General features: G+C 37.4%; 8 protein-coding genes across 10 annotated transcripts; 4 read left to right on the top strand and 4 right to left on the bottom strand.

The window, feature by feature from the left end:
• The first annotated feature begins 106 nt into the window (after positions 1 to 106).
• On the top strand, positions 107 to 1903 carry LOC145903872 (uncharacterized). Of its 2 annotated transcripts, none has more exons than XM_082992049.1 (4): positions 107 to 285; positions 554 to 736; positions 876 to 1025; positions 1223 to 1903. In XM_082992049.1, the coding sequence occupies exons 1-4, from the start codon at positions 229 to 231 to the stop codon at positions 1310 to 1312; spliced, it is 480 nt and encodes a 159-aa protein (XP_082848175.1). In that variant the 5' UTR covers positions 107 to 228; the 3' UTR covers positions 1313 to 1903. The 2 variants fall into 2 exon arrangements, with proteins under 2 accessions (XP_082848175.1, XP_082848176.1); XM_082992050.1 differs by having other exon boundaries at positions 107 to 289; positions 558 to 736.
• A 1954-nt stretch (positions 1904 to 3857) lies between these two features.
• On the top strand, positions 3858 to 6406 carry LOC145901505 (uncharacterized). The gene is made up of 4 exons (XM_082989204.1): positions 3858 to 4848; positions 5378 to 5449; positions 5523 to 5666; positions 5727 to 6406. The coding sequence occupies exons 1-4, from the start codon at positions 3892 to 3894 to the stop codon at positions 5910 to 5912; spliced, it is 1359 nt and encodes a 452-aa protein (XP_082845330.1). The 5' UTR covers positions 3858 to 3891; the 3' UTR covers positions 5913 to 6406.
• LOC145901509 (uncharacterized) lies at positions 6255 to 7227 on the bottom strand. 2 transcript variants are annotated; one of them, XM_082989208.1, is made up of 4 exons: positions 7194 to 7227; positions 6868 to 6982; positions 6618 to 6790; positions 6255 to 6517 (listed from the first exon to the last, which is right to left on the bottom strand). In XM_082989208.1, the coding sequence occupies exons 2-4, from the start codon at positions 6976 to 6978 to the stop codon at positions 6391 to 6393; spliced, it is 411 nt and encodes a 136-aa protein (XP_082845334.1). In that variant the 5' UTR covers positions 6979 to 6982; positions 7194 to 7227; the 3' UTR covers positions 6255 to 6390. The 2 variants fall into 2 exon arrangements, with proteins under 2 accessions (XP_082845334.1, XP_082845333.1); XM_082989207.1 differs by lacking the exon at positions 7194 to 7227 and having other exon boundaries at positions 6868 to 7047.
• On the top strand, positions 7227 to 8340 carry LOC145901508 (ubiquitin-conjugating enzyme E2 T-like). The gene is made up of 5 exons (XM_082989206.1): positions 7227 to 7338; positions 7475 to 7650; positions 7717 to 7815; positions 7882 to 7953; positions 8026 to 8340. The coding sequence occupies exons 1-5, from the start codon at positions 7230 to 7232 to the stop codon at positions 8053 to 8055; spliced, it is 486 nt and encodes a 161-aa protein (XP_082845332.1). The 5' UTR covers positions 7227 to 7229; the 3' UTR covers positions 8056 to 8340.
• Positions 8341 to 8453: 113 nt separating this feature from the next.
• LOC145901506 (claudin-7-like) lies at positions 8454 to 12805 on the bottom strand. Its single transcript, XM_082989205.1, has 5 exons — positions 12614 to 12805; positions 12239 to 12327; positions 11324 to 11488; positions 9179 to 9304; positions 8454 to 8994 (listed from the first exon to the last, which is right to left on the bottom strand). The coding sequence occupies exons 1-5, from the start codon at positions 12745 to 12747 to the stop codon at positions 8513 to 8515; spliced, it is 996 nt and encodes a 331-aa protein (XP_082845331.1). The 5' UTR covers positions 12748 to 12805; the 3' UTR covers positions 8454 to 8512.
• Positions 12806 to 15150: 2345 nt separating this feature from the next.
• LOC145903949 (gamma-aminobutyric acid receptor-associated protein) lies at positions 15151 to 16608 on the top strand. The gene is made up of 4 exons (XM_082992145.1): positions 15151 to 15281; positions 15350 to 15428; positions 15499 to 15617; positions 15876 to 16608. The coding sequence occupies exons 1-4, from the start codon at positions 15192 to 15194 to the stop codon at positions 15942 to 15944; spliced, it is 357 nt and encodes a 118-aa protein (XP_082848271.1). The 5' UTR covers positions 15151 to 15191; the 3' UTR covers positions 15945 to 16608.
• Positions 16609 to 16680: 72 nt separating this feature from the next.
• LOC145903948 (uncharacterized) lies at positions 16681 to 19688 on the bottom strand. The gene is made up of 11 exons (XM_082992144.1): positions 19531 to 19688; positions 19323 to 19385; positions 19122 to 19251; positions 18952 to 19054; positions 18858 to 18897; positions 18541 to 18638; positions 18146 to 18255; positions 18005 to 18086; positions 17728 to 17909; positions 17456 to 17664; positions 16681 to 17327 (listed from the first exon to the last, which is right to left on the bottom strand). The coding sequence occupies exons 1-11, from the start codon at positions 19586 to 19588 to the stop codon at positions 17185 to 17187; spliced, it is 1218 nt and encodes a 405-aa protein (XP_082848270.1). The 5' UTR covers positions 19589 to 19688; the 3' UTR covers positions 16681 to 17184.
• A 2485-nt stretch (positions 19689 to 22173) lies between these two features.
• Positions 22174 to 24718, bottom strand: LOC145902512 (E3 ubiquitin-protein ligase RNF103-like). The gene is made up of 6 exons (XM_082990517.1): positions 24401 to 24718; positions 24168 to 24324; positions 23992 to 24105; positions 23823 to 23927; positions 23651 to 23763; positions 22174 to 23582 (listed from the first exon to the last, which is right to left on the bottom strand). The coding sequence occupies exons 1-6, from the start codon at positions 24481 to 24483 to the stop codon at positions 22271 to 22273; spliced, it is 1884 nt and encodes a 627-aa protein (XP_082846643.1). The 5' UTR covers positions 24484 to 24718; the 3' UTR covers positions 22174 to 22270.
• Between the last annotated feature and the right edge of the window lie 274 nt (positions 24719 to 24992).

Below are 24992 nucleotides of genomic sequence, written 5' to 3'. Positions count from 1 at the left end.
TTGTTTCTTTAATGCTCTTCAGCTCAATGACGCATTTTGTCTCCTCGAATGTGATTTGTCCGCATTGTCACGTGATATAATATGCGCGCTTCCGCATGGCGCCTCTCTTTTGTTCGTGAGCGTGCTTTTACTGTGTCTTGAGTTGTGTTTTTGCGTTCACAACGAAATAAACTTGTTGGATTTATTGTTACTGAATAAATTTGGATTGAATAAAAAACCTACCAAGAAATGGCAGCTGAACAACAAAAGCTTACTCGGGACAACACAATGCAGGCAACTGCCAAGGCAAGTTTAGTGAAATTGCAACGACGACTGGCTTGTACAGCAAGTGGAAAAGCGGTATCGGCTGAAACGAAACCTATTGTCGGCGATAGACTGTTGCGAGTAGTATGTTACGCGCATTGCTTTCACGGTTAAACGGATTCAGAATTTATGTATCAGTCGAATTTGTATCGTAAACCGTGTTTAATGTTAAAATTTGGAACAGTAGTGCGTAACATATTTCACCTATGAAATTCGCGAAAAAATCACGGGTTAAATTTTGTTTTTTTAGGAAGGGATAAAGTTTCTGGAAAAAAACGATCCAGATTTGGCTGAGGAATGCAAAACAGTCACGAAAGAGAGTGCAGAGAATGGAGCTGGAGATGCTCCAGAAGTTGCTAAAAATGGGGAACAGAATGGAGAAGGAGACCAACCAAAGATGACTAGAGACAATACAATGGTTACTACTGCACAGGTTTGTCATATTATACACAGTATGTACTAACTGAAGAATTTCTTGTTCATGTTCCAAAAATCTTGTGGTGGTATTGTTATCCAATTGGCAATTGCTAGGTTCAACGTTTTTTTGTGGCTCACATTTGGTCCCCTTTTAGGAAGGAGAGGCATACTTGGAGAAGCACGGTGGTGTCAATCCAGATGCAAAAACAAGATCCCAAGAATCAGAACAGAATAAGTCAGTTGACGAAGACAAGGAAAATGGGGAGGAGGATAAACAAGCTCAAAAACGTCCAGCAGAAGAAGAGGTAGCATATTGACATAATGTATTATTTTTGTTAAAAAGGCAGTGTTTACTTGTGCTTGCAACTATAACAGAAAATATCTATGGTATATACATACATATTCAAAATATTATTGTTAAGGTGGATGCTCATTTACTTTGTGCATTAAACATTCTATGAATTTTGATTTATTGAACATAGTTGCAGCTGTTCTGTTTTAGGCAGAGGAGGATATAAAAAAGCAAAAGACCGATGAAAAGGAAAAGGATACTAAGGAAGAGCCTGCACAGGAAGAGAAAACTGCAGAATAGGCGAATTACACAAACACAACTTAAAACCATGATCAGCATTGGCAAGTTTACACTGGCTCAATTGATCTCCTAGTAGTTTTCAAGTAAAAGAAACTGTTCGTTTTGTATAGAGATTTGTGTGGTTTTTGTTACAACACTTACATTGTGCACAATCATCTGTGAAGGTATGTTTTTGATATCAACAGTCCAATAGAATGCTGTGCTTTTGTTTTTGTACAATGAATTTCTTTGCAATTGTTCAACATAGACAGTTTGCATCAGTAATACAACAATCATCTTTTTCACTCAGTTGCAACACAAAGAATACAGTATGTACTCACCTAACCAAATCGTTTTGTACCTGGTGAATGTAATTATCACTGCCTTTGTTTTAGCTTTTAATGTGTCCAAGTTCACTGATTTAAGAAGCAATTTTTTGTACATGTTCCTGACATTCCAGTTCGCTTTTACTTTTTAAACAAAAAGAAATTCCATCCATTAGTAAAATTTGCAAATTTGTGGTGAACTTGGTTCTGCTTTCTGAAAGTTGGCGTTCCTTTTTGGTTTTTTATATGATCTCGTTTCTGAAGACAATAAATTTGCTTGCTTGGATTTTTGTATGATCTAAAAATAGTTCAGACTCTACACCTAATCCGGCCTCGAGAATTTCATCTGGTCCACCTTCTACCTAGCCGATCGTCACAAAAATGTGCCAATTCAATTAAAAAAATGCGTTAACTCGAAAATGGTTGGCGTAACTGTCCACACGCTGGAAACATCTGTCACATACAAATCAAATCGTGTTGATTTTGAGCAGAAGACTACAATGCAAATGAACCATGGCAACAAACTGTAAGATCGCAAAATAGCACCGATAAAACCTCAGTGGTTATTGTAGGGAATTTGGCTTGTCATTCAATATTTTGTTTAAACTTTTTTGTAACCGCTTTCTACACGCCACCGCTGGCTATCTCGCTTGCTTTACGTCTTTCAAGTTGATCTACTTCTTCTCCTTTGTCGCGTAGTCGCAGCAATTATATCTTTGTTTCTACCTCGTCTTTGATGTATCCCTATATATTTGCGACTCTTTACACAAATAAACAGATCATCTTTTACGGTCTAACAGATCACAATGTGATCTCTTAGGTTTGGTCTCATCGACCAGCACAGATCACGGTGTTCGGTCCCAGATCTCTGTTTTGGTCTCAGACCGAACTTCGCTCTAAGAACAGACCATCGGCGTCGGGACCTGCTGCCAACATGGTGTCATAACTCAGAACGTCAGAAGCTTGATGTCGGGTCTTCGCCCATGCGACCCGTCATTATCGAGTCAGGCATCCATATGATGGTAATTTATCGCTCCGTCGTTGGATCGCAGACGATTGCGCTTGGAGGTGATGTGTTTGCAACCGGTCGCATCGGACGTCAAGGTGTGATCTCGATAGTTCTTTAAACGTACATTTTTTTCTATTTTATCATGTTATGCCAAGCAAACGGCCTTTCGAATTTGAAACTGGTGGGCTTTAATTGTTGTGAACTCCTGTAGGCTACTGTTCCAGTGAACCCCTGGTGACAGGTTGGAAACACTGCTCAAAATCGTTTCTTTTTAAACGTTTCGATGCAATTCTAAGAATTACTTTAAATTGTAACTTTACTTACTAATGTAACTTTTCCATTACTTCATAATTCGTGACTTATCCTTGAAAAAGTTGGAATTGCTGTGTTTTTGAAGGTTGGACTCAGCCCCAATTGCGATGATACGAGTAAGTAATACGGCGCCAAAGAGGGCCAAATGCCCTATATTCAATATACTTTGTACGGTTGTTTTGAAACTTTGCAGTGCTGTGATGTCTTTGTTTCAGGATTCTTGGGCAATTCTCATTTATACAAATATTACGGCCCTCTCATTCGGTCGGTCGATAACAACAGCGGGTAGATTTGAAGTGGACTGCATATAGTGTATAGTAGAGCAAAGATATCTCTGATTGTTGATATTCGATCCTATTTATTAATTGTTGATTTCTAAAATACGTGCATCACAGTCATGTGGTTATTGACTAAACAAAATGCTACATCAATTGATCAATAGTTTTGGCGTGGAAACCGGTGTTATTAATATTTACCAATTGCAATTCATGGTTATTGGTTCCCACTTCGTTTTTCAATGCTGCAGCCTGCAGGTATATAGATTAACTGAAAATGCATCGACTTAGAGTTATTCACTAAAACGAGTGTACGAAGTGGTAAGTCCTTTTGGGAAGGAAATTTTACGTTTAGGTAAAGCAAAAAGTACCAGCCACCAAAAACGTCTTGAAATAATAGCATATCTACTATAAGTGCACACCAAAGCCAAGTAGCTGCCAGTCAACCTGATTGTTGTTAATTCCACACTCTTTTCTTTGACTAAACGTAAATTTTCATTGTGAGGTTGGACCCATCGATGTTGTGATGTCGGAACCATGATTACACCAGTACCTTATATATGTGGCCAAAGTCAATTAATTGGGACAAAAGTAACTTAGAAACCACCTTCTGTATTGACCACAGCCATATTTTTTGCAGGACTTGAGGTTAGGAGAACGTTTTGCATTATCTTGAAAATGGAGCTTGATTTGATTCCAACAAAAATTACTTCAATAGAAAATGATCCCTCACTAATGGTGACACCTGAAAAGCCACCATCACTGCTCAAAGCTAAAAATAGGAGACCAAATCCAGAGTTACAGGCAATCCCTGAATATGAACCATCACCCTCTGCTATTCACGGCACCAGACAATATCATCTCGATCCCGAGTTGTTCATCACCCCAGAAAAACCACAGTCTGTGCTGAAGCAAGTGCAGCACAATGTGCCTGACCCAATCAGAAAGGTTCAAAGCAAAAGTAAGGTTCGATTCAATGTGCCAGACTCCAGTGATGACACTACCAATGATTCCATTCCAAGTGCAACTGTTATGACTGACTGCTCAACCACAAGTACAGACTATGAAGAGGGGTCCTCTGCTACACTGACTGATGACACAGATTTTTCTTTTAAAGCATCATTATACACACAAAGAAATCCTTTGGCAGATATTACAGCAGGTTCAAATCAAGCAATTGATTTTTTGTCAACATCAGATAGCACTGGAAGTGTATCAACCCTCTCCCTTCCTCATCTTGATTCAAAAATCTCACAGCCAGTGAAGGTTGTAGATTTAAGAAATAAAATTAGTGTGGAGAAACACAAATCCTCTGACATTATTGATGTCTGCGCACAGAAAAGTCTTCCTATATATAAAACAAAGCTTCTGTTAAATGAAACAGGCCATCGAAAAACTACCCCAGTACAGTTGAAAATTGATGAAATAACTGCAAACAAAGATACAATGTCAGATGATAAAAGTCCTAAGGCTAAAATCACCTCAAAGCAATCTTTCCTCAAGAAAAAAACTGGGCTTATTCGTCATGAGCATTCTGTAAAGTATGTTGATACCAATGTGGGACAATCTGGAAGTCCACAGATTCTAAACAAACCAAAATACAATTCCTCATTGGCACTGGGGCAAGATTTACAGGTATAAAATACCAAAAGACATAAAGTTACATATCATGTTGCAGCCATAACATATGTAATCTACCTGATAAATTTTTTTCAAAATATTGTTTAACTGTGCGTCTTGCCATTCCCTCAAAATTAGTGTTGTGGAATCATGAAAAAAAGTAGTTGACCATGACTCCGCATATAGTTTAGTAAGGATCACTGTCATGACGCTGCAACTAAACATGCACCGACTGTATATACAACAGTTAGTTAAATGAGTTGGAGTCCTGTTTTTTTCAGCAACTCTACCCAACGCCATAGGCCCTGCTCAACATTAACTTTGTTTCATGTGTATATCTGCTTATGGTTGCTGTTGAATTTGAAAATCTTTACTAAAAGTGATGTGTCACACAAACCAACATAACAAGAGGGTTTGCACAAAAGTTTAATTACATTTTTAATGCCGTAAAACTACATTAATTTTACTTAGCAAAGTATTTTTTCAGAAAATATTTTTTTATATTTTTATATTTATATTTTTTTTTATATAAGTATTTTTTCAGAAAATAAAAGAAAATCAATTTGATCCTGTAACAGAAGTAAAGAAAAGAATTAATGAAGATGGTCAACTTCGGGTATATAATTTTTTGAAACCAAGCACTGATAACAGTAATGATTGCACATAACAATTAAAAATTGCATTTACAGGCACATGTTGCAGTAAAATCAGCAGCTGGAACCAACATTGATCCAGAGGAAAAATTGTTTTGCAACTTGATAAGTTTGGATATACCACTATCAGATAGTGCGGGCTCCACAGAATTTCGAAGGATGAAAAAAAAAGTGTACAAGGTAATTTGCACTACTATATGTTTAGGGAATACAGTATAAAGGCCTGTTTTTATTTGGCAGTCTCCAGGAGGAAAAGCAGAACCTAATATATTTAGCATGTTCCCAAGCAACCTTACCCAGGAAAAAGTTGTGCTTGAAAGTAAATGTTACACATTGCCGGAACTTCAACCGCAAAAGGCTCCTGTTGAATTTGTGATGTCTCTGTATAACTATTCCCTGTGTTGGGATGTTTTGAACAGTACTTGAATTGTATTGACATCATTGTGTAAAATTTTTTGCGAGAACAGTATTGAGTTTATTACTATAAAGATATATGGATTGATGAACATTATTTGTTTGCCAAAGAGAAATATAGGTCATGTGATGAGACATGCTGCGGCTATTTTGGAAGTGACACTTTAGTACAACAAAGGTTACTATCCAAATTGAACTCCATAGTGAAAAATTCGACCTAAATGTTTTGGGCTCTGCTATTATAACAAAACAAATTTATTTTTACTTGCTCTGAGGGAACTTGTCCGAACAAACCACCTCAAACACACCTGTCACAATGCAACCTTTTTCAACATTTCAATTTCAAACAGTAACAACAATAACCAGCTTTATTAGGAAAATAAAAGCACTCCCATATACCTACAACAGTAAGATGCAATTCATTCATGCTGTGAGCTTACCATTTGAACGGTATACATATATGGATTTCATTTGCTTAGCAGGATAAAATTCAAGTTATCTTTTCAGTATTTTGTTTGGCATCAAGCTTGTTGTATTTATTAATTTTCGAGCACACTTGATCAATTCTTGCAACCTTCTTAACTTGAGCTTTGCTTGGAGCATGTTTTGGTGTAAATCTAAAAACCAAGTTCATTTTTGTGGAAAGATGTCCACAAATCACTAACAATATCGATATTTGTAAAATGCTTTTTATAGCAAAAGAACACAAGATGTTACCGTTTAACTGTGTCCACCATTTGAGAATCAAAATCAAATTCATTTGCCTCATCAAATGCTGCAATTTCCAATTCCTTTGGCTCAGAGTCATCAACAGCCATCTCTTCAGGCTGACGAGGTTTAATTAAACTGGGGTCCTTCCGCGAAAGTATCTTTACCTCCAGGGTAGGTATCTAATTGAGAAAAGGCAACATTTTCCCTGTTTCAAAAAGCTCCCTGGTTAAAACGTGGCAGAAACAGTATTCCTTACCTTTCCCTGTGCAATATCAGAATACAAAGAAATAATCCTTTCGGATTTTGGTAAGTAGTCTGGTTCGTCATTTTCGTCGCTGTTTGCAACTTCCCAATCTTCCATTGACATTTTACTTTGCAATGAATAAATTTTGAGTTTTTGTTCTTCACTGGTCATGTTTTGATACGCATGACTGGTTACGCGGGTTTATGTCCCAAAACAACATGAACTAAAAAATGTTTGCATTTTACATTTATTTTATCGGGTTTTCGTTACTTATTGGTTTTAAGAACATTTGGTTTTTAAAGAGTCTAAATTAACCGGTTATCCCAGAAGTTCATCACCTTGTAGTTCATTATACTGCTGTTGGCGGGATAAAAATGCAAAGAACGCTGAGATTGAAAAGGGAGATTCAGATGTTGACGGAGCATCCCCCTCCTTTAATCACTTGCTGGCAAGAAGATTCGGCAAAGTTTCATCTTAAAGCACGTATTTTTTTATTGTTTTTAACCCGAAAATGTGCAAGAATTTGTTAATTTACTGAAAAAATTTTTTAATTTACTATGACATTGTACCTATTATTTGAGCATGAAAACAACAAATAAGACGGAATTATATTTTGAAGAAATACATGGAAGTGAAGGAACCCCATATGAAAATGGTATCTTTTTGATTGCAATAAACCTTCCTGTCCGATATCCTTTTGAGCCACCCTTGTTACAATTTCAAACTCCAATATACCATCCGAATATTGATACCCATGGACGAATTTGTCTTGATGTAATAGAAATGCCACCACAGGTTTGTTATATTTGACATCATCCCCTTCTTGACATATCAAAAAAGGTTTAATTGGCTTCAAAACAGGGTTCTTGGAAACCATCAATCAATATAAGTTCTGTTCTTACATCTGTGCAACAACTTATCAATGATCCTAATCCCAATGACCCACTCATGGTTGATATAGTAAGAGCTTGACTTTAAATATCACTTCTGTTATCTGCTTAGTTTATTTGTACTTTTTCTCATTAGGCTGCTGAATACAAATACAATCGCCCACTGTTCATACAAAAAGCGAAGCAGTTAACAAAGAAACATGCTGTTGTATGTATCTATGCCTGTGTACCACTGGTACTCTCGAAAGTAGTATTTTAATATATGTGTTTGTCTATGTAGACAAAAATATTCGAAAAGCAAAAATACTAATGGTTTTTACCATGATGGAAATAATGGGATCACTCACAAATAACAGAAGCAGTCAGTGTGAACTCATCGACAAGCAGATGCAAAAAACTATCAGAGGCTTCAGTCTAAAGGAGGACTAAAGTGAGTTGTTCATTGTGTGTGCAGTGTATCTTTCATATGTTGTGTATAAGTAGGAAAAATTTCTTTCAATTGTTTGGTACTGTTGTACAGTATGTATTACAATCAACAGTGTTTCTTGTGTACTGTGTCTCTTTGTAAGTTAAAATATAAACCATCTGGCCATTACTTGTTGTTTACTAAGAAGACAAGAAGTTGCAGTATCTTCTATTATATACGAACACCATGCTCAATGGTAACCTTAACCCTGTTTATCATTTACGCCATTTTTGCATATTAAACGAAGTTAACGCAAAGAAACGAGCGACTGTAGCAACTGTGCTAATTGGTTGTCTCAGCGCTAGACGTATTGCTTCACTTGTCCTCTGACCGGCCTGGAACGCCGAGAATTTCCCTCGTCGTAACTTCGACGTCGTCGGGATCGCGCGGACGAAGGTTCATTAGATCTCTCTCTCGGCACAGTTCCGTGATGATGGTGGTGATGATTATGGTGGTTGTTGCGAGGGTTTTTGGCCGTCTGTGAGCTGCCCCCTGACTTACTCGCGCTGGATCCTGAATTTGTGCGCGAGTGTCCGGTACCGTTCCGCGTCAGGACGTTTGAGTGTGCTGGCGTTTGTTGTATTCGGACTTGCCTGCCAGAAGACTGAGCGGGTTGATGAACGTGGACCGGCTCCAGTGCGGTGACGTTGGGCACAATGGTAACTGGTCTCAGTTCATGAACGTGAGTTTTGTGCGGTTGGGGAAGCGGTTTTACCAGCATCGCTATACTGGAAGAGCTTATAAGCACGCTAGCTAGGACACCCACCACCAAACTCGCCCAACCTGTTCAAATGCAAAAACAGCAGGGTTTAACGTTTGATTGAAACACTAACATTTGCTTGGTGTTTACTTTCGGTCATTTTTACAAGAAAATCCAATATAACAGGGTTTTCTAGGTTGAAATCCATCAGCGGTAGGGCACGTATGATTATTTTTTACATTGTTACGGCGAATTAGCTTAACTAACCGATAAACAGCGCGTATCCGTATTCCTGGCGAAGAAATTTTGGTCTATTCTTCGCAAGAGTCGGGTTGTAGTATTCCTGCACCACTCCATGTGCGTAATAGGACACGGCTGCTCCTGTAAGTGCGGCTGGCGGAAAATTGCAAAACATCGTAAATCGTGTATCCGCGCACCAGAGCGAATTGTATTTTTAAATCCCACCTCACCCGTGCAGAATGACATGCAAAGACAACGAATGGAGTACCGACAGTTGGCTTTGTGACGGCGATGCTGCGTTTGAAGAATCCCCAGCGAATTAGCAAAACGACTGGTGCGGCGGGACTACTTAATCAAGTAAATTCGCTTGATCGATAACGGGCGAACGCCATGACATGCATTCAATTTGTGGTGTCAGGCAAATCAGTGTGTTTGAGCTGATGCTGTGGCCTAATGTAGCACTCGTTTTCGAGTCACCTATATAATCACGGGACATTTTCGGAAATAAACCTACCACTAGTAACACTAATTTAAACACCGAGCAATCAACGCTCACTCGTCATATATTTTATTCCTGCAGCATGCAACAAAACATTTTACGAAACAAAGTTACTGACAGCAGAACAAATAGAAACAATTACATATACACTAAAAAAACACCACTTATTAGAACACCGTTGCATGCGTGTGTTTATAGACGTGTACAAGGAAGGTAGGTTATCGTAAAGCCGCTGTCACTTTGGGACCGAGAGTTACTTCCAACTGTGTAGGTTTCATCCCCCTTGAACAAAATATGTGGGACGGCTGCTTTGAACGTTTTATTCGAGCATAATGAATTTTGTTCAAAAACGGTGTATGGTGTATTGGTAGTGTTATAGTCTTTACTGTGTCTTCCGGCTTCGATTAAAATTTCCGACTTGGGCATTGACATTGGCACACTCCAGCAGTGACAACCGGACATGGAAAGACCGCATGATAAAAACGAAACCGCTGCGGACAACCACCCCAATTGCACACCGTACCCAAGAGTCGTACCGAACGATGAAAATGGCGCCCCGGTGACTTGTTCAATTGCAAGGCAGTTATCTTCTACACATTTGGCAAACACGCATGCCGCCGTTCCACAGTGAATTCCTTCGGCAAGACTTTGCATTTACATGCTGTGATAAACTACACGTGTGCAATACATCAGATTACGTACCATCTACCGCTATTGTTGTGAAGCTTAGTCGATGACTAATGTGCGGAGTTAGTAAAAGTCGAAGCTAACCACAGGATAAAGTGCGGCAATATTAATGAATATTTTATGAGCTGACTAGTCGCCCGCATTTTTGGCAGACTTGATTTTGAATAAGTAGGTTGTTGAGGTCAACGCGTTCGACCATTTTCTCAACTTATGGAAGTTAACACGCAGGTTGGTGATTATATGTGATATAATTGCTCAAACATACTCAGAAATGCACACAGGATTTTTTGAACCCAGGATTCGATGGGGTTTCCCATTGACGTCCCCAACGCAATCTCGACGGTCCTCTCGTTTGGCCAGCAGATTAACTGACCGACGGCGAAAGGAGTAAGCTTGAGATTTGATGGTCTCCTTGGCTCCAGAGCAAGATGAAAGCGAACCGGTAATAAGTAAAGCGGAGGCCAGCAGAGCAATCGCCGTTGTAGCCATTGCCACATAAAATCCATTCATTAAGCTGTAGCCATCCTGAGACGACCACCAGTACGCAAAGTAAACAGCCCCTCCAGTGCAGAGGCCTGTTGGCGCAAACGTGTTCCATTAATTACTAATTAAAAGTGTGGTTACAGACCTACTTTTTCAATTGAGAACCCGCCTATATTCATGATACTTTATGTGCAAAGCGTATGAACACAAAACAGCCTTTTCCAGCACCTTGCTCACTTATGTTTGTTATTGGTTCTTTAAAAAAAAAAACTTGTCAATCGATTTTTGTTTTCTGTGACAAGACTTTTGTATTTTCTGGGCATGTCTATTGTATGTTGGCAAATATTTTTTAAAATTCCGTTTATACGTTTAGCGTTACGCGCAAATAACTTTTGTGCAAATGACGGGCAAATGGGTTGTAGCCTACACCAACACCAATTCATGCAGTAAACACCAAACACCCCAGTTTGTAGGTTACGTTTTAACCGGTATGTTGTGCTTACCTGCTAGACCAAACAAAATTCCACCTATGAGAGATATTCTTGGCTTCACGCGCCCGTTTCCACAACCGGCGTTGACACATTTTAACCCGAAAATAGTCACAAGGATGGCGATAAATCCAAGACCAATAGAAGAAATCACCAAAGCGCGACATATCTGTAGAACCTCTGAAAAAAACAAATATTCGAGGTAATGCGCGTGTGTAAATCTTTCGGGTCACAATCAATGTGAGGGATTAACGAGTATTATCGTGCATGCCGTGACATTGCCACAGCCTTATATCGATTAGCAAGAGCAAGTGAAATATCGCAGGAAAGCGCGAAAATGACTCCCGGATACAAGTAGTCAAATAAATGCCAGTCAAACTATAGCGCAACTAATATGATGTCCACTATTACGCCGTAGCACAAACAAAAGATATATTATATACCTAAACAGTGTATTGCTTTTTACAAGGCAACAGATAGAGATTCGAGTGCGTCAACAATTAATAAACATCATTTGGGCCAATCGGACCAACAGGTCATTAAACCCAGTGGATCTTCGGGCACTAAAGTTGGTCTAAAATCAATATTAAATGCAAGTGGCAGTGTTGAAAATCGTTTTTGGGGGCCACTGTGATCTATTTCAGTGGCAGGTATAATTGATTTTGTCACAAAAAAATTAAAAAAAGGTATTTGTGTCGGTCTTAATCAGCGAATTCTTTCCGAAAATCCAAAACTCTTTGTCTGTGTGTGGGAGTATTCATTTTCAATTTACTTTTGAAGCTATTGATTTTATCGGTTTGTCGAGGCAGCGGGGAATTATTTAATATATCCGCATTGCTCTACAGTACTAACTTTCATGCTACACAGTGCAATTCAACTTTTGCTGATAAGGCATTATACGTCGTATAAGTTTGTTAAGTTACTTCTTACCTGGAAGGCCTATAAAAAATGCACCATATGAATCACATTGTGTTTGTCCGGTTACAAATGCTTTGCATCTCAACCAAAGCCCATCGTACCTGCATGTACAGAACGATTAACAAAATCAACAAACACTGTAAAATATACGACATTTATTCCGTAACCATGTGGTTTGATTGAAACTTTTGCAGACGTTACAGTAACACATTGTTATGTTTGCATGTTCCATACTGCAGAACCATGCAACTTTCCTGTTACTATGGCTATATGTTAAAACAAATATAGACACGACGTTGATTATACAGCATGCATTCAACATATTTTTACAGTTAATATAAAGGGATTCACAGCGACAACAAGTAGTTGTCACTTAACTGTTCCAACCTCAAAGTACTGTCAATTATTGTCTGTCCATTGCTGTTTTTTCTCCATTCCGGTGCAGCACAAGTTCCTATCATTCCAACCCATGCCAAGATACCAAGTACAAAGCCGATGACTTGCAGTACGTTTGACATCATTATTCTGCTTTGTGAAAATCAAATCCAAACTGAGGGAGTTGCAAATCCAAACGTTTTCTTTTCATGAAACAGTGCGCCAACAAAAACAGGTTGGATTACAGAAAACCCACGCTTAAAAGTTTGCTGCAACTGACACCTTTTTAAAGTTCTGCGTTACATTGTGGAATTAAACACTATAACATCTCATTTCACAAACTTTCCTAGTTTCCCCAAAAATGAATGGCGGTTCAACATAAATTTTGTATTGGTATGTTTGCCTCATTAAAGGTCCTTACAAATCAATCAACCTGCATTTGCATTATCAACTTGCATATGCGTTTTCGAGCATCCTTTCAATTTCCAGCGACAAAGTTTAAGCCGGTGAATAATGTGCCCAAACCGTATTGATTTTTTCGTTGTCCCAGGCGCTCACTACGCCCACCTCCTCTTCGTTGGCTGGTGAAGTATTACCCGAGGCATACAGTAATCGCCGCAGCGGCGACACGAAAAAATCCACTTTCGCTGCTTTTGTATTCTCTTTGAATTGCATCATTCGGCAGCTTCGAATGAAAACCTCTTGCCTGGGGCTATTAAACGCTTTGTCCACGCTATTTATCGAGTAACAGAAATTCACGAATTCCTTTATTTAATTGCCGGACGGCCTATTTGCGCGGCTTTCAGATTCCGCAGCAACTTTTTTATGTTTAATGTCCATCAGAAACCAAAGCCGATGGTAAACTGATCCCTTGTGCTTTTTACTAATCCGTGCACATAGGTCTGACTATTAGCACTGTCCCGCTAAAAGTGCCTGTCTCAAACTTCGTACGGCGAAAAGCTCTTATATTGATTAGTCATAAACAGTCGACAACGGCGAAAACCCACTAACGTTATAGGTCTACATTAAAAACAAAAAGTTTGGATATGCCTCTTTTAGCTAACTGTCAGTTCGTAAGTGAAAGCAATGCTGATAAACGCATCATAAACGCTGTTCGTCTTGGTTCGGCCGCAATGCAATCGCTGAACAAATCAAGCACGTTACAAAGCTTCCCCCACTCCTATCCTTCATTAATCAACAAAGCCTACTTAAAAAAACACTTGTTTGCAGCATTTGCTGCAAATATATTGCAAGGTAAATGGATTGCTCGTCGCACAATCAATAGCGAATCCCATGTATTAAATTGTAAACGTTTCAATTGTGTTTCATGAACCTTTCTTGTCAAAAAATTATCATATCACCAATCGTAATGAAGTGCAACTGAAATACCTGATATGAATAAATTCAATAACTTGTTATTGGACTATTTGATGTTTTGGTATTGTTGTTTGCAAAATGTTTTGTTTTAACCAATGAATTTTAGGGCACCAAATACAGTACAAATACTCTAGCGGTCAGAAAAACAAAAGATTGTAGAAATTTATTTTCTCTTTGCGGAGGCTAATTTTCGTGTTTATAATTCCATTTACTCACTGCTGTTAGTTGTAGCACTTTGATGACTACATGGACGATTATTTTTATTTTTAAACACTTTTATGCCTCCGCAAATCCGGGCAGGGCGGATGAATATGAAATACTTCGCTTTAGTTGTGACGTCATGTTTGTTATGCATCAGTCAGCTGACCTTCTGTGCTTGGTGTTTGCTTTGTTTATAATGAAGAATGTAATTGTGAATGATTGCGCATCTGATTGTTAACTATGATAGTAGTTTATAGTTCCAGAAAATGAATACTATCAGCTATTGTATAAACATACCATTTACTTGTTTCGCTTCTACTTATGCCTTAAAGCGACATGTTTGGTTTGCTTAATTATATTATGTTAAACCAGCCGTTATGGAGTAGCTTGAACAACTTAGGATTTTTCCTAAAGTCAACTGACTGAGATATTTTTTGCTTTTATTTGACACCGAAACCAGAACTATGCCTTAGGTCGTGGTGAATGATCATTATTAATGATCCACTATTTCACAATAACAGACATCTGGTAGTCAACTGGTGTTACGTTCGGTCTGACCTTATGTATATGCACTAGCTTGTTTGTGTGCAACTAAATTAAATAAGTTTTTTTTTATTGAAAATGCAGTGATCACAACCCACTGTAAAAACTTGGCAAAAATTATAAAAACTTGTGTCTGATGCAAGTCTGCATATTAATTTGACTAGATGTGTAAAAAAATATTTTTTAATGTTGCTTTGTTATTTAAAATGGGTTAAAAGTGAAAAACTATTGTCTGTAGTTAAGTGAAAATATTACTCATCTTTGACTAAGAGCACAGTCATACTTGGTATATGTATGTGGTATATATAATCTCAAAGAGACTGAAGTTATCATGTCATATTTTCTGGCTACTGAATTGGTTGGTACTATTGGATTATGTCTAATGATGTGTAAAAATTATATACTTGTTTCTAATCTTTGTTTGTATCGAAGGTTTATCTTGTATATATAATATTGTTGCTAAGACACCATGAAGTGGCAATACAAAGAGGAACATACATTTGAAAAGAGAAGAAGTGAAGGCGAAAAAATTAGAAGAAAATATCCTGATCGGGTGCCGGTATGTGTCAAAACACTTCGCATTATTTTGGTTTGCGTATTTTTTTAACACAATTTGGTGTTTAAAAGGTTATTGTGGAGAAAGCAGCCAAGGCAAGAATTGGTGATTTGGATAAGAAAAAGTACTTGGTACCATCTGATCTTACTGGTAAACTTTGCGATTTATTTGAAATAAGTTGTGTCGAAACAGTAGGTTTAACAACGTCATGTGTTTACAGTGGGACAGTTTTATTTTCTTATTCGTAAAAGGATTCATCTGAGACCAGAGGAAGCTTTGTTCTTTTTTGTTAACAATGTGATTCCACCAACAAGTACCACCATGGGGCAGCTGTATCAGGTAGATTGTTTTAATTTAAGTAATACATTTTCTTCAGTAATGGCTGAAAAATGTATTTTTGAACAGTTGTAGTGTTTTTTCGTGTAAAATCCCTACGTAACAAAAAAATAATATCGTATGAAAAGTATATACCATAAACAAAGTTAAGGAAATTTGTTTAGCCATTGAAACGAAAACAAAACCCATTGTTAATGTTGGTGGTGCGTTTGCAACTTCATATTGTCTTTGTTCATCATTCAAATTTGTCTACCATTGCAGGAACACCATGAGGAGGATTTCTTTCTGTACATAGCATACAGCGATGAAAGTGTTTATGGATCGGAATAAGATTTTATTGACATTGTGTCACCTAAATGAACCATTTAAGTTTTTTTTTAAATATTTTTTTCTTGTTAGAAAGTGTGATCCTTCATTTTAGGAAGTAGAATTAAATGAATTTTATACTGTTTTTTCCCCCTGGAAAGGTAAAGTTCTGTCAACATCGTGGTGACCTTCACCACTTTTCAATTTTTGAACAAATTTTTTTCTTAAGAGAAGTGTGATTCCTGGTTTTAGAAAGTAGAATTAAATGAGTTTTATACTGCTCTCTCTCCCTGCTGAAAGTCAAAGTTCTGTCAATGTGTTTTTGCAGAACATTTTATTTGTGACTGTACGTATACATTCACCAAACTTAAAATCATGTTGGATGAACAACATGTTGTTCTGTCATTTTCAATGTTTGTAAACTGTGAACAAGATCTGTCATAATTTTTTGAAACTTTGTTTCGCAAGAAATAGATTATCTTATGACTAAAAGACCATAGACTAACTTGACTTGATTATGTATCAGTTTCATGTTTCTTGCATGGTGTTGCCTTTTCGGGTATAACATTTTGTGGGAAGTTATGATAGTTTTTTCACACGGTGATGTAAAATTTTGTGCACTTGCAATATGTTTGCAACTGTGTATGTTTTGTACATATTTGTTTGTGATAAACACATAAAAACGTGACTGTAAGTGTGATTTTGGAGAATAATATAACGCTCGCATGAGCAACTGTAAGTGACTTTGGGCATAAACAGGTTATGTCACAATGTAAACCTCTTTTATTTCATTAGTAGTAAATGCGACAAATCGACTCAATATGAAATGAACAAATATCAAAAAATGCACATGTTCTTTTAGTAGTCAATGTACTACAAGTATATACAGAGAGTACAAAAACACAAAACATGGTCAAAATATCAGGAACAGTTTTAAACATATTTGCTAGAATGAATGTTTTACTACACATTATTAAAAAGCAATAAAAAGATTGTAAGCACAGAATGGAGAATGTAAAAACAATCAAGAACAGCTACAACAAAAATTTTGCAACAATTTAAACAGAAATAGGTAAAGTAAAACCTACAGATATATTAGCAGCTGGCAGTGCTAGTGAAATTTAGCATACCGAACTGCAAACCAATTGTAAAATGTGGTCTTTAGACAAGTAACAAAAAGTATATATGAATTATCATACAAGGAATACATTCTTTGGTCCAGTTAACACTACAAGAAACTAAATAAATGGCTTTTTTCAGCTTTTTATTGTTGTTTGCAATCACCTCCCTTGTTTTTCTTCCGAGCACGATAATATGCCTCTTCTTCTTGCCGCAACCGCACTTCCTCCTCAGCTAATCGAGCAAAACCGCTGCCATAAGTGATGTCATCAACATCGCCACTATTTCCTGTTGAATACCACTGTTTTTATATATTTTCTGTTTCTGCTTACATAGTTTATGCCATTTATAATGCACAAAAGGGGGTTAGTTTAATCAATAGTGCAACAGTAAGCTGTTGCTAGACAAATTTTTACCTGTCACTATGTGGTCTTCTGATCTTGTGCGCGAGCTGTCATTGTATCGTCTTCTCTGCAATTCTCTGTGGTGAAGCTCATCACTGCTTAGACTACTTGTCGGTGGAGGAGGTCGACGCGGTTTTTCACTATTTACTCTTCTCGGTGAATGTTCATCATAACTTGTATGCATTTGTTGTCGAGTTGTGTGCCTCCGTTGTGAAAGTGGGCTACACAAAAAGGTTAGAATCAATCTTGTAGACATGTACAGGAAGTTTATTGTTGATAATAACCTGTCAGGCACATTAGCTTCCACTGATTTTGGAACTGTCTCATCACGACTTCGGCTGCTTGGATGTGGTGGCCGAGAAGGTCCAGGACGTTTAACTAGTTCTTTGGGATGATGGGAAGACCTGGCATGAGGTTCTTCCTGTTCTGCACCTCTGTAGTAACCAGGCGGGGGCTCACCTCGAGGCTATTAAACAATACACATCTTCTAATGCTTATGTTAGGATTGGAAACAACAAGTCCATTTGTTTAGAACACAACTGCAGAGAAACTTGAACTAACCATCTTATGTCGCTTGCCCCTACTTTGCTTTTCATGCCTTGCCATCATCTCTGCCTCTTGCAGATCACGCTCATGTATGTATCTTCAAATACATAGTAAGATATGTATGGCACTTGTCTACCTATAAAGATAACTTCTTACCGGGCAAGTTCTTGATCTTGCATTTCCACTACAGTTTTCATGTTCTTCTGTTTTTCTTTCGCTCTTTGCAATCTTATTTTTTCTTCTTCCTGTAACCGCTGAGCAAGATCCTGAAATGGGTTTTGTCCACTTAAGAAAATGTTTTTATTATAATAGCAGCAGAAATTCAACACGTGTGCACAAGTGTGAAAATTTCATAGAGTTTAATACAGCAGTTAACCATAACTTTACTAGGTACAATATGCCTACGCATTCTATTAAATTCATTCAAAATATATTATGTGCTCATGCATAGGTCATTAAAAACATCTACATACCATGTATATTTCACAAAACAAACTGAATTTTTGGCCTGTAATCTTTTAAATCCTGTTTAGAGAAAAAAAATTATGCACCTCATCAGACATGCTTCTCATTCTTGAATGGTCACTAGTCATTTCCATTTTGCTAAGTCTCTCAGCAAATTCATGATCATTTTTTTTCTGTCGCAAATCTATTGAACATATTAAATTCATCAGATATTCATTGGCCTAAGTGTGTTTTGAAAGAGACTTGTTGACAAAATGTAATAGTTTTTATCAAACTTATTACGTTAGAATCTCACACTGGTAACAATAATGTAGGTATTAGGTTTTGGGCGAACTGGCAAGCATTTCAGCACCTACAAAAGGTTGAGCAACAATGCAATAATGATATACATGATTGAACAAACCTCTTCGTCTTTCTCTTTCTTTTATCATCATGGCATATTCCTAAAACAGGAAACGGATAAAATCCATTACCTATTTATACTGTTACAATCTTACGCTATCTTTTCTTTCTCGTTCTTTTCGTTCTTTTTCTTCAAGGATGTGCTGTTCAATCAGCCGCTTTTGTTCAACTTCAGCCAATTGCTCATCCATCCCTTTTCTATTTTATATAAAAAAATTAATAATAATATTATTAATCACCAGTAGTCTATATCAGAATCCTTTACAATTGCTCTTGTTCATCCAATGTAAGAATTTGTGCTCTTCTATCTTCCTCATCCTGAAGCTCTTTGGCTTTATTAATGTCGCCTCTTACCCTTCTTCTTTCATTCACATTATTTGTATAGTGATACTCAACTGATAAGAAAGTTTGTTAAATGTACAGTGTAAAACCAGGTTTTATGAGTATTATAGCATGCAACACATACTTTCTCTTTCTTGTAAATAATGGGCAAGGGCTCCATCTTCAATCACCCTGTACTCTTTTACAGCTGAAAAATGACAACATACTACTATTTCAGATAAAAGCCCCGTAGTTAACATTATGTTGGCAAATCAATCAGAACTTAAAATATATCGCGTAGATGAGGATTTCCGTGTCCTCCAAAACTAATATACAGTATATAATATACATACATTCGTTCACTGGACGCAGGTTGTTCGCCTCAATCGGAACGTCCGCCTGTGATTCCATTATCAACGGAGGTTTAAACCCAATTAAATCCAAATTTTCCGACAATGCCAACTCCAAGCATTGGATCAGTGAACAAAAATAAAATTGACGTTAAAAAAAATACTCAACACAACAAGGTAGTATCGCTATGTCGCAAGAGGTCAGTAAAGAGTCTACTTCCCCAGATGCTCAGCATCAGAAGAAGTGCCTGGATAAACCTACAAGATATATCGTTATGTCTTGTTTATAAGAGTTTCGTTTTACAACTTTAATATATCTCTTGTGAGAAACACAGGCAAGATTGACTTCTAGCTTTGTGTGTATGTGTATTTAAACCAGTGTTTTCCAACCGGTGGCACGCGTACCATCAGTCGTACGCAACGGAATTCCAGGTGGTACGCGAGCACATTTCCGTAATTTGCGGATATAGTTCGCATTTCAAAAATGTAGGTGTTGTTACTTCATCCCCTAGGTTACTTTGTAAAGGCTGATTCCCACTGGCTAACGATACGACAACGATTGGGAAATACCTGTGCCTCTACCGATTTCGCAAACCCTCTCTGACACGACGCTGCGACGGCGCATCCACACTGGTACGATCGTACGCTACGCAAGTGCTTCGGTGTGTTTTATATATAGTTCCAGTTACGTTCAAAGTTCGCGTGGAAACCTACTTCAAAGCATCTTGTTTACAGAGAAATAATTGATAAAGCTCCAAAACCACAATGTTGATGCATTCATAATTTATTCACCTTTTTAAAACACATGATTGTAACAAACGTCACAGAAACCAGTGCTTGTATTGCGTAATGTTTTGCGTGCAGCTTTGCACAAGTATTGAAAAATTCCATAATGCGACCCACATGATAAACCAATCGAATGTTCTCGAGTAAAGTGATTCATTTAATATCCTGTTTACCAAATGAAATATTTTCACAGAATGCCCTTTTTCTTTTTGCCATAAACTAACTATTTTCAATGTGTCCCAGGCCGTGCGAACCAATGACTCCCCAGCACACGTGAATCACCTATATCCGGTTTACATGTAACCTCGATGTGTCCTGGCTGACAATATTCTGTATTTTGTGTTCTCGTATTATATTACTTCAAGCGGCTCGTGATATCACGTGACATTATTGACCAATCAGCTCTCATAATAGAGAGCGTTAAAGATTCCAGTTTTTACACGTAAATTCAGTCTAGTCTTCGCCATTCTATTCGCTGAAATTCTATCAACGTTGTATTGAAAGTTGTAATGTATCGTCGTAATGAAGCAGATAACAGAAATGAATACAATTATTCGGGAAGATATCCTAGTTCCGGATAGTTGTCAATCAAATCCGGACGAATAATTTGGATCCGGCAGTTTGTTAACACCGTTTCGTGTATTTTATCGGTATGGCAAAAATGTTTGATTGCCAAATAGAATGCTATGTTAAGGTTAGCTTATAATGAGTGGAACAAATAAACGTGGGCATTTATTAATATGGTATAATAACACGTCACGAAAAACCTTAATAACAAGCAACAGAAAAATCGTAAGTCGGCGAGTACCATAGACTGGGTACCCAAAACGAGTAGCCTAATACCCGGATCCGGCGCAAGACATCACTATATTCTGCAAGCAATCACTGTGCCATAAGATGATTTATTTTTTTAAGTGACAGTGTTTGATTATTACTGACAAAACACAGCTTTGTGGCAAACCACAAAAAACTACTGACACTACAATATTAAACTTTATGTAATTTGAGCATAACTATACTCACATTCTGTGTCAAAAATTCAATTACAAGTATGTGCACTGGATGCACAGTCAAATTCCTGGTCCTAGTAATAATAAACGACTGTAACAAAAGAACTTTTTGATAAACTACTGCTGGTACATGCTAACATCTTGTACATATTCACTCTTTATTTACATATATTGAGTCCTAAAATTGCATTTATTTGTAAGCTATTACAATTGTTATAATGATAGTTGTTTATTGTAGTTTGATCACACATGAATCATCACAAATTGGCTGTAAATATCATGAAAAATGAGAAACAAATTCTTTTTTTATATAATCTTGAATCATTATTTACCACAGTGCGCAGTACAACAATCGTGAATCACTTGTCTACAGCACAGCGAATCATTTTCAACTCTACAACAAGTCATTTCGTTACGATGTGCTTACGACGTACGACGGAGTAGAACAATTCTACTCGATCGTAGCGTCGTTAGATCGACTTCTTTCGTCCAGGTGGTACGCGTCGAAATTGTTTTACCTCCAAGTGGTACGCAACCACAAAAAAGCAAATCACTGATCTAAACCATTGTTACTTTTCCGAGTATATGGTTCATCGCAGCGCGAATGACAAACGTTTTAATATCTTACCCATTACCATGCCAAATATAAGACAAGGTAAGCAAATGGCTTCGGTGATTTCTGCACGCTGATAGCTTATACAACATGGGCATGTTACAACAGTCCCAATACCTATATGAACCTGTTTCGTATTTACTAAAACGTGAATGTTCGAGTTGGCGCGTTGAGCAGCGTTAATTCGATCATAAATATGCCTTTTTAACATTAGCCTACATAGCACCAAAACATACATAAGATGTCAATAAATTGTAATTACGTTCTTTGAAGGCAATATGTACAAAACCCCTCGACACACTTTAACACAAAATAAGGCAAAAGGTAATTACACTTATGACTTTGGCTTAAATGCAGGCCACCGACATACAGGGCAGCAGTATTTATCATTGTACAGCCACTCCAAAATACAATTCTGGTGAAACACGTGGTTGCACGGGAGGCCACACACCAACACCCTATGCATGAAATTATCCAAGCAAATGGCACAGGATGTATCGTTACGCATATTTTTCGGTGCATCTTTGGTTTTTTTAAGTCGCGGGCTTCTGCCTCTTATGTAGCTTCGAATCGACCGTAAGAAGCCTTGTGTAATTGTTGGTGATTGTCTTGGGATAGCTGGAAAGCAAGGCCGGCCTCTAGAGTGATCTCGACTCGATCGTCTTGGTGATGTTGATGAAGTTCTATGTGACGAGACACTCCGGTCATTTTCCGATTCATCCGATCCCTTGATTAGATGAGCTGAAAACTCCCACACAGGAAGTTCATCGATGTAATCGTTAGGAATAAGTGGTTGTAACCACAATTCAGGAGTTGCAAGTCGTTGAATCCAGCGATGGGAAATATCGTTTGCTGTTTGAGTCCCATCATCATAAAGCAATTCTGATAGTTCGTATTCAAGTTCGTAAGTAATAATCCCAAGCTTTTGCAACAGGGCTAATACAAAGTTAAAGAACACCACAAAGCCAACAAGAAAAGTTACAGGTATTTGCATAGCTCTAACCACACCAGCACGAACTACACATGCTGTTTCAGTTGAATTGGCTTGCTGCAATAGTTCAGTTATTCTGCAAAGTAATTCATTCATAAACTCAAAATTTGCACTTGAAAATACTAACCAGGTTCCCAACAAAATAAAGTTGTATGCAAATAAGGATTTAACAACTGATATTCCACGAGACACAATGTAACCTTGACTGGTAAAAACAGATAAAGCACCCAAAAAGCTACAAATATAAACACTTAACGTAAAAAATAAATTTATATCTGGAGTAAGCATCATCAAATATAGAGACAAGTACTGAAAATTTATGTGATCTCCTTTAAAACCATTTGCACCATAAAGAAACTTGCCTTGTGGTGTATTGAAAAATACTCCAGTATTAGATGTTATGTTATAATTGGGAAAATATCTCTTTAAATTATTTTCAAAAACAGATGTCCTACATCTTGATACTTCAACTTTGTTTAACTTAAATTGAAGGGATCCAAGAACTGCCGGCATTTCTTCGGCAGGTGATACATAAATAATCTGAGTGATGGTCGGTCTTTTTTCCAGGATTTTTTCTTGGAATATTTGTTCCGTTGGTATAAGTGAAACTTTTTGATTAAATATTGAAGAAATCCAGTTAAATGCATACCCAGAGCTGTAGAAAATATAACATGTATTTCAACATAGTGTGCAAAGGTACAGAAACATTTTAACTGTTTTTACTTTACTGGGCGATGTATAGAGTGTAAATACTGTCTGTGGTTTCCTCCATGGTGATATGAAAGCAAAAGTTGTGAGCCAAAGAAAGATTTGGAATCACACAACTGTGGTGTATTCTGAAGGTAATTGCAATCAGTGACATTGCAGTCTTTAAACAACATTAGTAAAGAAATACCTTGCACAAAATTTTTCCAGAGTATACACCAATCAAGTTGGTGCGCTTAACTAAAGTTTTCCATTCTGATGGAGATATGTTTTCCTTTTCACCATCTGCTATCACCTTTGTGAAATTATTTCATTGTAATGAATAATATTTTTTCGTTATTTATGATGAGTATATATACCTGGATCAGCCACACTTCTGCATGTTGAAGGCTTTCTTCCAGTTGGTTCACAGAAGTAAATTCTGTACATTTTGATTGATCTTGGTCGACCAGCTCTGCCAATTTAATCTCATCCTAAAAAAACAATACAACTACATTATAACATAACATTGGATGGTTTGAAATTGAATGCTTACATTAGTAACTGCACCAGTTGCGGCAATCAGATCTTTCAGGTCACTTTTTTCAATAGCTTTGTTGTAGCTTATCCCACGCAAATGTAAGAGCCATTGAAGCTGTTTCACACTTAGTGAGAAAGGATCGATGATAGCTGAACCATCATATTGGCCATTCCTATTTGCATAGTAGCATAATGTTACAACTTCAGCCAATTTAAGTAACATTAATTATGAAATTGTAATTCCCTCACCATTCTAATTGATCAATTAAGTAAAACACAATGAGTAACAAAGCAAAATACAACAACAGAAGGAGTAGCTTTAGGAAAAACATCTCATTCGACGGCGTTTAGTTTTCGGCAATTCCGGCATTGTTTCTTCATTTCAGGCCATTTGACAATTGCTGAGCTAGCGTCCTATATACACTGTACAAAATAGAGCTGTGGGTGTAGCTAAGAAAGTACCTTACAGCTAATAAGCATACATCTGTCGAAATCGAAAAAATACGTTGCTGTATACAGTGACTGAACCTAGAACGTTTTCAACAGCAATCCATCAAAGACAAACACAAAGGGACGACAACTGTTTTCTAATGTTTACGTATGTTGTCACAGTCCAGTGACGTTACGTCACAAATAACAGCTGTTTTGTGTTGTCAAAACTCTGCATCTTCATGATAAAACCTGTGTACAACACTATAACATACAAAACTGCTTTGGAATTTAAAGTAAATGTAGTTTGCTTTGGTTTAGGGGTTTAAAAACAACTGACGTCATTTTTTCCACGTGTTAGTACAACTCGTGACGTTTGATTCTTGCCCAACGATATCTCGTCTACACCCAC

The sequence above is a fragment of the Ascidia mentula genome, chromosome 5, assembly GCF_947561715.1.
Source record: "Ascidia mentula chromosome 5, kaAscMent1.1, whole genome shotgun sequence".
NCBI classification, from domain to species: Eukaryota; Metazoa; Chordata; class Ascidiacea; order Phlebobranchia; family Ascidiidae; genus Ascidia; species Ascidia mentula.
Note: the sequence above shows the minus strand (reverse complement) of the source record. Positions and strands in the feature narration are given on the sequence as shown.